Genomic DNA, 16,066 nt, shown 5'->3' on the forward strand with positions numbered 1-16,066 from the left:
CTTCTACTAATCCACGAACACCAAAGAAACAAAAAAAAACAACAACTCGGAACCAGCGGAGAAAAGAGGAAAAAGATGTGAAGCAGGAGGGAGGGAGCCAATACTACTACTTCTACTGCCTCCGCAATGATGGAAAATACAATTGCAACATGTACAACAGCAGTTCCAGGAAACTGTCCCTACATAACCCTATTTATTTTCAATTGTACGCACCAGCAGGAGTTATCGTATTTCTCCAACAAAATAAAATAAAATAAAATAAAAAAAAATAAAGGAGCTTGGTGCGCTGAAACGCAAAGGTATCCACAGTCTCAGGTAAAACTGGTGCTACATTCCTCTCGACCAGGACGTTTTGGATTTAAAAAAGCTTCCGAGGAGGGATGGAGGGAGAGAGAAAAAAACAAAGCTCAGCTCCAGCTCCCCGCAGCTCCTACCGTGGAGCTATACGTTTTCTGCTGGGCGGCTTTAAAACAAGCCCGTTCAGAATCAGCACATCCCCGCAGACGACCAGAAACCTACTCCAACACGGATAATCCCCCGACTGACGTCCATTCTGACCAATGGGACGCATGGAATGGAGAGCGTCACCAATGGGGCGGGCGCACGTGGGACACTCCAGAGCTCAGATAAAAAAAATTATGAAGAGCACTCACTCTGATCAAGTTTTTGGATACGGTTTTATGAGCGATTTTGCTGTATACCATTCTTTTGATAAGAAAAACTACTTTTCAGACTTTTCCACTAAGGCAGTTCATTGTTGAACTTACTATTCATGGTGTGTTGTGCCTAAAGAACAATCATGGGTGGTTGGTTTAATTCTTTAGCAATTGTAAGCTATAGTTTAATAAAGATATTAAACAATAACAATAATCTGTGTGCACATGCCACTGGTGACATCACATAAGACATAAAACAACTGATCAGGGTTGTTTTGAGTAATTTGTTTTTGTTTTATTTTTCACTTGTTTACTCCAATGCTAAGACAAAAAATAGCAAAGAGGACTCTGTTGAGTAATGTTTATAGATATGATTTTATATGACAGATATTTTATTGCATATAACTCACATACTCACTTTACACCTCCAGATCAGCATGTCATGGTTTCTCCGTTGTTCAGCTTTTTTATTTAGCTAAAATAATAGAAAAACAAGTTTCTATGCACATATGCCTCTCATCACATCTCATATTACATAAAGCAACAAATCAAAGTGCTTTATGCAGGCGCATCTTTGATTTGTTTTTTTTCCCTCTTTGCTTGTTGGCACAGACCATCATGGATTCGGTGTCAAATGATGGCTTAAACACCAGAGTTGCAGCTGACAACTGTTTAAATACAACTTGAACAATGTATCTTTCAAAATTTTGCTGTCCACTACAACATTTACAAAAGCGGCTTTAATAAAGCCAACTGTAATATTCTTCCACAAATCTATTCATCGTGACCCAGTATATTACTCTTTTATTGCCCCTGTATATTTATTCACAGAATGGTCATTTTAATAATGTGGACTATTTTAGTTTCAACTGCTCCAATGAGCTGAACAGGAACCCAAAACAGCTCAAATATTTACCCCCAAAAAGCAAAACATGCATTAGTGTAGAAGATGTTTTCATAAATATATCCACATATATTTGAGCTGGTTTGTTTCAATTTACATATGATGATTAAAAATTGTGAAGAGATTCCCAACACACTTAGATCAGAAGGATTTTGGTTGTGAAAGGCAGGTTATAGCTAATTTAATCTGATAGAACATTCTCTTACGCATAGACGATCTTTGCGTTTAGCGGGACCGGAGCTAACTGGAGCTTTTGGCAAAATACTCCAATGATTTGCCACAGCGGAGAAGACGCTGATGTCATTTCAAAGGAAACAGGGAATTTCTCTGCCTGATGGTTCTAAATGCATCACTTCTAACGCCCTCTGTTGGTAGAAGTTAGCACTACAATTGATATCTAAGAGGTGATTGAAACAGTTGATAGTGTCTTTTTTATCATTGTTATAGTGATAAAATAAAACTAATAAAATATTTTCTTTGTTAAAAATTCTAATTAGAGGACAGTTTTTTTTTTAATCATTGTGAAATATCCATGACAGACTCTTTGCAGCAGATGGTTTCAAGTCTCCAAAAGCAACAAAACTCCTTTACAAAAACAAAAATATGACACTGAAAACAAACAAAACAGCTGGGTATTTTAAGTATTAATTGGCAGTTCAAAGCCACCTGGTCTAAATATGTATTATTTGAACTAAGAATATATCATTGTTGATATTATTTCTACAAAAACTAAACCCACACTTTAACCCAATAAGAAAAAAAGTTTTTCTGGCAATAGCTCAGAGACACACTCAGGACAAAAAACCTTCTATAAACACACCCAGGAGTTTAGACATCATAATTAATCTATCATGCATATTTTTGGACATTGGGAGGAAGCAAGAGTACCAGGCAAAAATCCACACTTGAACATGGACAACATGCCAATTTAAACCTAGGATCTTCTTGTTCCGAAGCAATAATACCAACATCACATAATACACCAAAATAAACAAATTCAAAAACAGAAGTGAACAACATGTTCCTACAAACAGAGAAAACATAGACTAGTGGTCAACCTTCCCAGTGTTGCTGCCTAGCAAAATTACTTTGAGAGAGCATAAGCAACTCATACAAGAAGCCACAAAATAACCCAGAAAGCATCTAAAGAGCTGCAGGCTTCACTTTCCTCAGATAAAGTCAGCAAAGGAGAGTGCGCCAAAATATCTCCATTCGTTGCCAGGTTTTGTAAGAAAAATACATAGATATTCATATTTGCTTCAGTAAACAAGAATCAAAGGAGATCTTTTGTACAGGGAACCAGAAAATCACTTCAGTTAAAAAATGTGTGACTATTTAGTTGACTAAAAAGAGCTGAAAAGCAGGTTTTGCAGAATGCTAAAACATATCTATAGTGCTATCAAAAAATTTGACAGCACTATATTGATCATTAATTTCTTGCTTGTCTCACTTACATGTTTCAGATGGTCAAACCATTTTTTTTATAATCAAACAAAGATAACCAGTATATATATATATATATATAAAACTCTCATTGCTTCTAACCTAGTTACTGGTTATGCTTACTAGAGGTGGCAACAACTGCAATATAATTACATAGGGATCCAATTGTAGCAAGTGTTTTTAACAAAATGACTATATAAGGCCAACTGCCTTGCACTTGAAGAGATGAACTGACTTAATAAAGTTCATCAAACTTCCCTAAAGCGTCACAAGTTGGATTCCCTTTTTTAATGTATTTCACACATGTCATTGACACATGCAGCTTGTTTATGCTTCATGTGTTAAAACAGTTCAGATTTAGAAGCATGGCTTCCTTCCCCAAAATCTGAGAGCATTGGTGTCTGGTTGCTCACTCATTTCTCCATCTGCCTCAGTCTGCTCGACTGTTCACCCACACTCAGGAAGTGGTCTGTTATTTGTGTATGTTTTAAAATGCAGGAGGCAGGTTCAAAAACCGGATTTACCCAGTTTGCAATCAGGTACAATACATGCAAACTGTATTTAGATTTGGCAGCTGCTGGCCTGAGTCTCTGATAACACACAAGAAAAATGAACTTTAAGTCTGAGGTTTTGTCATCCAACAAAGGTTTGGTCTTTGATGTATTGCTAGAACTGAAACTTTTTTTGCCTTTTCTTCTAGCTGTCGAGTTATAAAATGAAATTCTATATACAAACAGGGTTCACAATGCTTAGATGTACAACATAATTAATATGTGGATAATATCAGGTTCTTCATTTGATTAATCTCAAAATATGTCCAAGACACACTGAGGTCAGGGACATTAATATATATTCACAACATAAATAAAAATCCTAATCAGCATAATTCCAAAAGTAACCCTCTCCTTATGTTTTATGGCCATCAAGATGAAGCTAACTGAATATTCAAGGCCTCTTGTAACTTTTTCTGTCAGTAGCTCCGATAAGTTTTAATCTCGAATAATAAAATAGACTGAAACAACTGCTAAGCAATTGACCCATGGTCTATTTCTTATTTTTATTTTGCAAGTGAGGTTCCTCTTTGAACATGCTAAAGATGTCTTAAAATTAAGTTTTTAATCCACATATCAAAATTATATTCCTAGAATATTAAATATATGTATCCTGTAGGGAATAAGTTTTTCTTTCTTTTTTTGTAAACACCAAACACAAAAACCTCAGATCCTGAATTTGAAAACTTTAAGTCATCTCAATTTCTCTTCCTTCTTCATTAAAAGCACCTCACAAAAGACCTTGACATTTATTCACCTTACAGCCACAGACATAATGTTGGGATTTTACATAAACTATCACATGGTCAGCTGGAAGGAAAATAAAGCATGTCTTTGATTTGTTTTGTCTCTTCTTGCAAATAAAAACTGAAGAGGGTTAATGCATTTGCATTACTCAGACCTTTTTACTCTGATTACTTTTATTTACAGTTTGCCACAAACCATCTAGGAAACAACACAAACATGTGGAAGAAGACTCAGGTCAGAATTTGTTTGGCCTATCTGAAAAACACTATTTCCCTTCTGACATACAAGACTACTGGTAAGGCTGTGTCATCATTTAATCCTTAACTTGCTAAACTTTACAACCTTTCTTGTCATTAAACTTTATACTCTAAAGTATAAAGAGAAAAGGCCGCTTTCTAAGTCAGGTTTCACTTTCACGTGTGCCATGATTTGACTTTAGCTGTTTAGTGTTTGTCTCTTTAAATAAATCAAAAAGAATTGTTTTGATTGATTCTTGTTCCTCTGATAATTTTATGAAGCTCCTTATAGAAAAATGTAATCCTAGAAGAGACAGATTCATATGGTGTATGTAGTGCTGAGTTATTGTAATTAATTATAAAAGTTTATTGATGTATTGTCACAAATAAATGTTGGAGGTTTATACATTTATGTTAATTTACTACATAAATCCTTGACTGACCTTTTTTTAATACACCTGTTTGGGAAATACTTTAAAGTGGCAAATAATGTTGCACTTGCCTTAATGTTTATGTCAAAATCTCTAAATATGTGAGAATTACCAAAAAAAAAAAGCGTGATAAAACTATCTAGTAGCTCAAGTCTGTTTTTTAAATTTTACATTTTTAAACATTGTATTGATAATACTGAATTGTCTAATTCAGGTTTTTGAAGACTTTCATTTGTAATAAAGTTAACCTGTTCTGCCACCTGCTGGTTCAAAAACATAACATGTGCACATCCACACAGGAAGTAATGTGATTACTAGTATTACCTCTTTTGGATGAAGTAACTTCTGTGAGTCTGTTCTTCTAGCAATCTAACAGTTTCTGACCTTGGTTATAGGAAAGTTTGCACCAGTCCTCACTTTAAATATGATTTTTTTTTTTTTTTTTTGGCCTAATGTAATATTATAGTTTTAAATGTCATTTTTTCATCATATTGAAACACTCTCAAAGTTTGCAGTCATATCCTTACTATCACAACTTTTTTTTTTCTTTTTTTACTGAAGCTGTTGATCACAAAAATCCACCCAGCTGACAAAGAGCACAAGTGGAAGTGGGCCTCCAAAGTCAAGTTCTGCCAAAGGCCCTCAACAAAACTGGGTCAAATCTGTAAAAGATATTTTCCTGGTATGACACAAGATTGTCATCATTGCTGTTTCTTTTTTTAACCCCCTCTTATTTAAAACAAAATTTATAATGCATAAATTTGAGAGGCAAAGTGCCAAAGTGATTTAATGCATAATGTCTGCAGGCATGTGAAGTAGATTATTACCTTGTGTGACCTCAGGGCCCAATCCTATAGGAGAAGGTAGAAGGTAACTGCAGTCATCTCTTTTATTTTATATAAATGTTTATAGTTGCATTAGTCTCAGGCATTAGTGCTCACATAGTTAGAAAGCTCTGTTATTTTCCAGACTTTGGCTCAGTACTGTGTCCTGGATGCTTGTGTCACTCTTTCTCAGCCCCTCTCTGTAGTCTGAGAGGATAATTTTAGTTCTGACGCTGGCTTGTTAAAATGAGTCCTCTGACGCTGCTGGAGGGGCGGCGATATTAGTGAGAAGAGGACTGAGAACAAATTACAAACTTATATATAAAAAGCAGACACTTCTCAAGTGCAAGGAAGGATGACAAACTTGTTCCAACCAAAAAACAAGAGAAAGAAAGGAGGACATGTTGACACTCACATGACTTTCCCACAGGTACGTGACAGATGATTATTATAGAGTGAGAACGTGATTAGAAATAGAGCTTTGGATTACCAAACTTTTTATCTACTGATGTCTGCGTGGACTCTGTCACCCAGGTCAAAATAAAGCTGGATGTCTAAGCAAAAAGTAATTTAGTGTTTCTAGTTCATGAAGGCATTTCACCTCTTGTTCTTCAGGTCCAGCAGGCTGATGAGGAGATAAGGCACTGACACTTCTCAAACAACTAAACCCAGATGAAGTTTCCTCTTCTTTTAGTTTTTGGGATTCAGTCAACCATTTTAACAAATTAGCAACAAAGAGATTAGATCTTTACCAACTACAGGATAAAAGAAAAAATATTAAGTACTTTACACTAAATTAGAAAACAGAAACAAGATATTTCAGAGCATAGATGCACAAATTAATATTTACAGGTTTTCTTTAGTCTGAGAGAAATGTTTTTGTAATACTTTGTAATTTCTCTTCAAATTCTGGCTTCATGTAAAGGATGCAAGTGTCAGGAAAAATGTAATTAGATGAGCTTAGCTATATTATAGGTTAGCAAAATTCACTATAATTGATAAATATCACAGTACAGTATATGAGGAACAGGTTTTGTGATTTACTAAAATTATTTATTGAGTTCTGATTTTTACATTAAGAGAACCTGGTATTTTAACAGCCGTGTGCATACTTTTGAGAGCCATTGTAGAAGCTTAAAACCTGCTTTTTCGAATGATTAAAGGCTGAAGACACAACATCTGTTTCCATAAACAGCTTTTTGAACTTTCCTCCACTTTAAGCCAAACATCCTTACACCACTTGAAGCCAAAACCCCCCTGACCTCACCAACATACACGCAGGTTGAAGCTCTCCTCCCACACGTCGGCACCCTGACTGGGTCATCGGTTGGACTTTTGACGTCATCTCCAGCTGCTGCTTTGTCCAAAGGTCCTAGTCTGGCAGCACTTATGTTAAATACCCTGTGTTAATGCACCTCAGGTCTTGTTCTTGGGAAAACCTCCTTGGTGAAGGGGTAGGCTTCACATTCTTTTTGTGGCTCTGGCCTCTCATTCTTTCTTCTTTTCCCGCTCCCCTGCTTTCCTTTCTTCCAAGACGTTCTTCTAAATGCGGAATGTCTTGGCTCTGGCAAAGTAATACGTCTGCTTGCAAATTACCAGAGTTGTTAGAGTAACACTGCCAGACTGGATCGACAACCATGCTTTTTTTTTGTTCTTACAGGACAAAGTTCTTGATAGTTGCTGCTCTGGGATCTTTGTTCTCCAGGATAAATAAAAAGAAAGTGAGCTCCAACTATTTGTATTTGGCGTACGCATTTGCACTGGATAAACTCTTGAGGAAAAGATATGGTAAGACAAGAAACTGTGGTCTTTAAACAGGATAAAGAATGTAGGGTGTTCTAGCAACATCCATGCAAAAATCTGGATTAGTAAAACATCTGGTCTGTTTGAGATATTTATCCTTTAGTTTTTTATTACTTTGAATGTTATTAAAATGTATTCTTAATTTACTTTATATATTTTGGATTATTTACAGTTTATTTTTACATTACTTTTTTTGTTTCTTTGTTTCTTGTTATTAATTTTTTAAATTAGACAGGAAGAATTACAGGTCCATTTTCTAGAAGCACAGGTACTGGTATAGGACCAGGATGCACTGGGTTGGGGCCTATTGTGTTTTACTACAGCAGGAGTGGCAGCAGGAAACAATGAAACGTTTGGTCTTTATTATTTGCTTGGAAATGGAAAAATAAACCCTAAAATGCAACCTACAAGTTTTGGACTTTGGACTTCTTTTGCCCGCATACAAAACATCACCTCAGTGCAGTAGTGGATTATGCATCGAACTTTTATAGGATATTTGGTTTGACAAATAATCACCCCTACATGGTCCATTATTTATCACTAGTACAATTTGCAACATTTCCAGCGAGGAGTAAAGTTTTTTAATGTCATACCATTTCACAGTTGCTTGCTTGTGATAGAAAATTCTGATTCAAATCCCTGACCAAGAAGCCTAATAAATAAATAATAAATACATTTTAAAAAAATTGAATTTATGTATTTAAAAGTATTAATTTACACAGACAATACATATATGGACCACCTCGGCAGCTGCTCCTCCGAAGTACAGAGCATGAAGAGGATCCTTGTCCATCCTATTGGTCTTCTTCAAGTTGATGCAGAGGTTATTGTCACTGCATCACTACACCAGAAGTTCCATCTCCTCTCTGTATTTGGACTCATTGTTTGTGATGTGTCCCACTACTGCTGTGTCGTCTGCAAACTTCACGATATGACAGCTGGAGTGTCTTGTCAAGCAGCCATACGTCAGCAGATCAAAGAGAAGGGCGCTCAGGATGCAGCCATGCGGCGAGCTAGTGCTGAGAGTGATAGTGGAGGAGACGGTGTTGTGGTCTGTTGGTCATGGAAGTTCAGTATCCTGTTCCCCAGTGTGGGACTCAGTCCAAGAGAGAAGAGCTTCTGCACCAGGGTCTGTGGGATGAAGGAGCTGAAGGCTGAGGAGAAATCCAGAAAGAGCAGACAAATGGCAGAATCTCTGCTCTCCAGGTAGGTGAGGGCTGTGTGGACCACTGATGAGATGGTCGGCAGTGGAGCAGTTCTTCCTGTAGGCGTACTGATGAGGGTCCAAAGTGACATCGATGGAGTCTTTGATGGGGGCATTGACTAGCCTCTCAAAGCACTTCATGACTACAGATGCTTAAGGCAGTTTGGAAGTCATTCAGGCATGTGACGCGCTGAGAGACAGGGACAATAGTGGTGGTCTTTAAACAGGATAGGACAGGTGCCACTGACAGTCAGGTGTTAAAGATGTCTGCCAACACCTCAGACAGCTGATGTGCACAGTACCACAGTACCCACCCTGGGATGTTGTCAGGGCCTTATGGGGGTTGATTCCCTGAAGGGTCTTCCTCACATCTGCTGTGGTCTCACAGAGGGACGTGTCACCGATGGTTGTATAAGTTTGGTGCTGGGGGGGGGTAGGATCCTCAAAGCGGTGTGGTGTGGTGGCGCAGGAGTTGGGCACGGCCCACATATGGAGGCCTTGGTCCTTGACGTGGCCGTCGCAGGTTTGATTCCCGACCTGGTGACCTTTGCCGCATGTCTTCCCCTTCTCTCATTTCCCACTTTCCTGTCAATTAACTATCAAATGGGGGCCACTAGACCCAATAAAACCTTTAAAAAAAGGATCCTCAAAGCAGGCAAAGAACTTATTGAGTACATCTGACAGTGAGCGGTCCCTTAGGCACTGTGCATCCCTGATTTTGTAGTCTGTATTCCTCTTGATGCCCTTCCACATATGACTTGGTGGTGAAGTGACCTGGAATTTTCTTTGGCACTCACAATGTCCACAGTCAGTTCTTTCCTTGGAGTACTGATGTAGCATCTCTAGCTTTCAGTAGAGGTCACACTTCAACATTCAGCCAGAGTTTCTGGTTTGGAGAACAGATATGTAGCCTGGTGGTGGTGACATCATCAGCACGATTAGAGATAAAACACAGAACAGAGGAGGTGTATTCCTCCAGGTTCACCCCTCCCTTAAATGAAGATCTGTCAATGTGCACTGAAAACAGTCCTGGCCACACAGTGAGTCTTTTTTGTGGATCTAATCCGTCTCGTCAGCGGATGATATGCTTTCGCCAACAAGGCTGAGATGTGGTCAAAGAGGCCAAGATGGGGCCGAGGAAGAGCTCTGTACTCACCGTTAATGTTAGTAGAGTCCAGTGTTGTCTCCCGGCTTGGGAAAGGTGGCATGCTGGTCGAAACTGGGCAGAGTGTTCGCCAGTTTCATGTGATTAAAGTTCCCCAGAACCACGTAAAACGCCTCCGGGTGCTTCATCTGCAGTGAGCTGTGGTGTCGTACAGCTCCTTCGATGCGTCATTAGTCATTAGCATTAGGATGTAAACAATGCTGCCAGCATGCCCAGGTGGGCCCCATATGGGGAAAAGGAGGACAGACCAGATGGGCCCCATATGGGTTTGTCCTCGGGTTCTACGGTGGCCCCACATGGGTTTGCCCATGTAAGGACACAGCCCACATGGGCCCTACATGAGCCCTACACAGTGGTGGGCCCACATGGGTTTGCCCATTTAGGGCCCATGTAGGGCCCACGTAGGCTGTGGCCCTACATGGAAAAACGTGGGACCCATATGTCTGCCCACCTTTAACCCATATGGGGCTCACCTAGTCATGCTGGCAGGAACACAGCAGTAAACTCCCTTAGCAGATAGTAGGGCCAACATTTCACTGTCATAAGTTTTATCACCTCAGAGCAGTAGCTATTTACCAGTCCATAGTTCCTACACCAACTTTCATTCACGTACAGAGACCTCCTCCAGAGACCGCTGGTCCGTCCGCTCGGACTAACTGAAGACCGTTGGCGCTTTGCATTATTTATTAGTTTGTTGACGTTCAGATCCTCCGGTTGTGGTGGGAGTAAAAGGGTGTTAACGGTTGCCTACGTCGCCCATATCAGAAACCGCCACTCTTCGCCATAGCAACCAGTGTTGTTTATTGTTGTTTGGTTTTGTTTGGCATTTGGAAATTATTCTCAAATTAATGTTTGGTCTGAGAACGTGCCATGTTCCTGCATAGCCTCGTCTGAATCTAGTTTGGATCCTTATACTTAGCAGAACAAAAGTAGGGGAGAAAAAGAGCAGAGGAGGTTCTGATTTTCGGCAGGAGAGCATTTCGAGTAATCACACAGCACGCATGGCGGGGTGCTGCCCTTCATTCCTCTCTTCATGTTTCCAGCGAACTCCTCCACGTCCCGAGCAGAGTGGTGGTGAGCAGGTTGATCGCCCTCTGTCTTTACAACAGAACCAGGATCTAAGCTCGCTTCCGGAGAGACGGACGAGAGTCAAGTTGTACTGTCAGAATGGAGGATATCACCTGAAGATTGCTCAGGATGGAACGGTGACTGGCGTGAGGGAGGAAGATGACCAATACAGTGAGAAAAATGCATTCATCAATTTATTCTTTGTTATTTAAGCTGCGTTTCAGAGTTAGTTATCAGATATGTTCAGAACGTTAAACATGACAAACGTTTATTGCTTTGTTTTAAATCTTTATATTTCCTGAATTTTATTGTTTCCAAATGAGATGCATTGGTGGACAAATTAAAATTAAGTAGGCTTGGAAAAAAGAAAGATAACACTTTAATTGAAGGGGTGTGCATAAGACTGACACAACACTGTAATAAACGTGGCATAGCAGGATCAATTGAATGAAGAAAGTTAAAACTAACAAGTGACACGGTAATTTAATATTAACACATAGAGCTACATAGTTTTCTTAAAGTTTGATAATTTGAATATTTATGATAGATTATGATTTACTGGTTAATGTAAAGTTGTCATAACAAAGCCATTTTTTTGTTTTGATTAATGTCAAGTTGCCATGACAAAAACGTTTTTTGTCTTGGTTAATGTCAAGTTGTCATAACAAAGACATTTTTTGTCTTGATTAATGTTGTCATGACAAAAACGTTTTTGTCTTGGTTAATGTCAAGTTGTCATAACAAAGACATTTTAAACAATGTCAAATAAGGTGTCTGAAATATTTGGCAAGCCACCTGCAAGTTCCTGAAAGTAGCCTTAATATTTTGGGAAAATAAATTCAAATAAAATTATCTGTAAATTCAAATAAAATTATCTGTAAATTCAAATAAAATTATCTGTAAATGTAGGAAAATAAATCTGAAAATCTCATTAAGTAATCCATCTGTTTAGAAAAGTTGCCTCTAGTCTTGTAAAAGAAGCCAAAAAGTTTTGTGAAAGTTATCTGTATCAGGAAAGCTACCAATGGAAATAGTGTATGTTCAAGAAAATGGACTGCATGTTTTGTAAAAGTAACCCAGTAACTTCCAGAATGTAACCAGAGGGCAGATTGTAGGTTTGTGACAGAAGCTTGGAAGACTTTTGCAGTAATATATAAGCTAAAGGAGAGTAACCTGTAACTTCTAGGAAGATAAATCATTAATCATTACTCCATCAAGGTAACTTGAAGGCTCCCGCAAAGTGCATAATTTAGTAAAATAAAATGGAAGTTTAGTGACAATAACTTATGACAAACATTCAGCCCATTTTGGGAAAGTAACCTATAAATTACACTAAAATAATTTACAAATTCAGCTAATGCAACCAATAGGTTTTAAAAAGCAACCTGCATGTTCCAGAGAACAGCCTGTAAGTTTAATAATAAAATAGCCTTTAAGTGTTGTGATCGTAATCTAATCTTAAGAAATTGTAAATTATGACAAAGTAACATTTCACAATCAGAAAGACTCTACAAGTAAATTCTGATTTTCAGAGAAGTAACCTGTGCATTCCCCAAAAGTATTATATAAGTACCATAAATGTTTCAGTAAAGTAACGATAATGTTCAATAAAATCCACCTGCAACTTCCAAGAAAGCAACCCATAAAAGTAAGCTTTAAGTTTGAGGACAATAACTTGGAAACTGCTTAAAAGCATGTCGAATGTTTTGTGAAACTAGCATCCAAGCTCCAAGGAAGTATCAAGTTTTCAAAGACAGTAACTGTTACAAGTTCTATAAAAGTTATGAAAAATGACTTATAAACTATGGAATGTAACATTTATATTCCAGGGAAGTAATCTGTAGTATGTGTGGCCACTGGGGAACTTAATTTCTTGTGCAAGCTTTTTAGAATACATTTTTGGTAAAAGCTGCTTTACATAGTAATTTGGGATTTTTGTCATAACTCCTTACCCTTTGAACACATTTCCATGGGGGAGCATTTTTTTTGTTACATTATGTAGGTATGTTCTCAAATTTAGCCTTGGAAAGGAAACAAAAAGTCACACAGAAATGTGATGTTGATTGTGTTGCAGTAATCATGAAGCCGAAGGCGGTGGCTATAGGAGTTATTGTCATCCAAGGGGAGCAGTCGGAAAAGTACCTGTCTATGAACGATAAGGGAGAACTCTCCGGAAAAGTGAGTTTTGGATTTTCTAGTGTACACTTGTCAGAATCCGTAATAACTAAGTAATTGTCTGCACGTTTTTAAAACTGTATTTAAAATGTAAATGAATTTTATCTAATATACAAAAGATTGAAAAGAAATTGTCTTATTTTATTAATCCGTACAATCATTGAGATGAATTTACTTAGAACCCTTGAATCAAATAGTCTGACTGCTGCTGTTTGCACATTCTTTTTTTCTCAGGAAACCTTGAGTGATGAGTGTAACTTCTTGGAACATATTGAGCCAAACGGCTACACCACATTTCGCTCCCAGAAATACACCTGGTATGTTGGTTTGAAGGCGAACGGCACACCTATGAAGGGACCAGAAACCCACCAGGGTATGAAGAACGTTTTATTCCTGCCGAGGCAAGCAGCCTGAGCTTAAGTGAATAAAAACCCTGGAAAAACGCAGAACGGATCTTAGCTCACATAATTTTCATGAATGTTATGCTGGACAAAGCATTGTAAAGGTGACTTTGAAAGAGTTCATGAGATAACAACCCTAAAGTTTGTTGCCCACTACAGCTGATTGAAAATATATTTATTAGACTTGGACTTATTTTACTGTCGTTGCACAAAAACACAACAGTGTTGGCAACAAAATGTCATTGCTTGGTCACTGGAGCACACAGGAAAAAAAAATTAGCTTATATGCATAATTATAAGCTAACAAAAAAAATACTCCCTACTAGTATAAAGCCTCCCTTCTCACTAACAGGCTCCAGTGCATGTCTCTGCTCCAAAATGAGCATTTACTGTGAGCCATAGTTTGGTGCTGAGAGAAAGACATGTGCAGCTTGCTCACAAAATAACTTTAAAGTTGATCATGTCTGGAACAAACAGCATAATCTGAACACTGAGCAACATGGTGTTAAGACCTGCATTTCAGGGGATGATTGTTTTGTAGTTAATCTAAATTGGGGTGAAGTTGGGGTTCTCATTTTTTAATGAATGATCTCCTGGAACCACTTTTACATGTGGTACAGAGCCACTCGTGGCAACAACAAACCATATACTGTATGTTGCTGTACTGAATGTAAGCTCTTTGAATCTGGTCAGTTGAAGAAGCTTCTCTGAAAACCTGTTTGCATTTCACAATATGTTGTAACTTTGTGCTGGCTTGATGATTAGTGTAGTTATATGTGGTTTTACCAGTAATCAAATATTATTTTACTCAAAATTGTAACAAATATTTTCAGCATATAATGTGATGGGAAAGTAAATTTGATTTTTTTTTTAATTGTAAAAGTATGATATGGATGAAATGGCTTGTAATTCCAGTCAAGTTACCACTCAGGCAGAAATGTGAACATGAATAACACCTGGGTTGTTTTGATGACTCTTTTGAAAGGTGATTAAAACTGTTTATTGCTCTGTCTGCAAAATCTATGTTGCACTTCTTGAAGTTTTGTTGTTCAACATTAAAGACAGTTAAAAAGAAAAATAAATCAACTATCTTGTGTCATGTGGTTCTTAGCTAAAAACATGTTTTTCCAACCATCTTGTGATATGTACTGTTTAAAGGGCATAAATCATCATTTTGGCACCTTTTTTTTTTCTTTTTGCAGGTTTTTCTCTTTTTGCAGGTTTCAGTCATATTCATATTCATTTTCAGGGACTGAAATTAAGAAATATATTTAAAAATAAAATGTGGAGAAAAACAAGATGTTTTATTACAACCTGTCTGGGTTAGACTGGATTAATAGATGGTTATACCATACATAAAAAGAAGAAACTGCTGAAAAAGAAAGCATTTTTAACATGAGAAAATGTATGCTCACAAGCAACAATCAGGGTTGTCTTAGTGTTTGACTTCCCTCAGCTTTAAATTGTCCCTTCCCTTAAATCTAAAAGTCAACTTGTGACATAATCCTAGGGCAAAAGTGAAGGTTTTCAGTGGTGAGGAATTTGTCTTCCTAATGTGTTCATTTCCATAGGGTTCACCAATATTCTTGCATAGAAGATCTTTGCAACCAAAGCAGTCACTCTGTTCTATTCTGTGTTTCTGTGATATACTTAATAAGATTGTTTTTAATCAAGAAACACTCCATGTTCAATTTACATCCGTGGTACTACAGACAAAACAGATTCAAATGTTTGCTAGGGACTTGGTTGCTGTTTTTAAGAGGTTTGGCTGTAATTCAATAAAGTTTTACTCTGCAATGTCCAAAGGTTTTTTGTTTGTTTGTTTGTTTTTGTTTTTTGCTAATAAATGATCTCCTGGATAAAATATAATTTCATCCAGTTTGGCACACAAATTTTATGTCTTTAAATTATGCATTTTTTCAACTGTTATCTTTGCAAGCTTTTTTTAATCTCATCTCACAAGGTAGTGTAATTTTTTAGCAACTTATTTAAGAAGACTATTACTGTTTTGATAATAATTAAACAAAGATTTGTTTGGCCACAAGGTGGCAGCATTGATGTTGTTTCTAAAGACGTTAGTTCCAGTTGAAGGGAGGTATAAGTTACTATACTGAGTTTAGAAATGATTGTTTATACACATGAATTTGATGGAAAATAACAAATAAAAAGATATAACAAATGAATAATACTTATAAAAATTAGCTGCTGTCAAGTTTTTTTTATCCTAGCTGTAAATTTAATAGCAACGGAAAGCAGTCCAATGAAGGCAATAATTTCTTCTACATGCTCTGATTTGAGCTCACTCCCACTGTGTGTCTGCTGAAATGTTCACCATGAAACCATGACAGCAAAGTGAACAAAACGACCTCCATTCACCCCGATCAAATGTTTTCACCACAACATTTTTTGGAAGTGGAGGCATTCTTCATCTAATCCATTCTTAATGTGTAACGACTGA

General features: G+C 37.4%; 1 protein-coding gene across 1 annotated transcript; it reads left to right on the top strand.

Moving 5' to 3' along the window:
* Window positions 1-10,786: 10,786 nt before the first annotated feature.
* Window positions 10,787-13,654, top strand: LOC103144902 (putative fibroblast growth factor 1). Its single transcript, XM_007562071.2, has 3 exons — window positions 10,787-11,203; window positions 13,107-13,210; window positions 13,442-13,654. Exons 1-3 carry the CDS (start codon window positions 10,966-10,968, stop codon window positions 13,619-13,621), a joined length of 522 nt encoding a protein of 173 aa, XP_007562133.1. The 5' UTR covers window positions 10,787-10,965; the 3' UTR covers window positions 13,622-13,654.
* Window positions 13,655-16,066: the final 2,412 nt, after the last annotated feature.

The sequence above is a fragment of the Poecilia formosa genome, unplaced genomic scaffold (genome assembly GCF_000485575.1).
Source record: "Poecilia formosa unplaced genomic scaffold, Poecilia_formosa-5.1.2 Scaffold133, whole genome shotgun sequence".
NCBI lineage: Eukaryota > Metazoa > Chordata > Actinopteri > Cyprinodontiformes > Poeciliidae > Poecilia > Poecilia formosa.

Excerpts from the sequence above, each read along its gene's own strand:
- LOC103144902 (XM_007562071.2), top strand. The coding sequence starts at position 10,966 with ATGGCGGGGTGCTGCCCTTCATTCCTCTCTTCATGTTTCCAGCGAACT. Across the intron at positions 11,204-13,106 it reads GGAGGAAGATGACCAATACA|TAATCATGAAGCCGAAGGCG; the intron begins GTGAGAAAAATG and ends ATTGTGTTGCAG. Across the intron at positions 13,211-13,441 it reads AGGGAGAACTCTCCGGAAAA|GAAACCTTGAGTGATGAGTG; the intron begins GTGAGTTTTGGA and ends TTTTTTTCTCAG.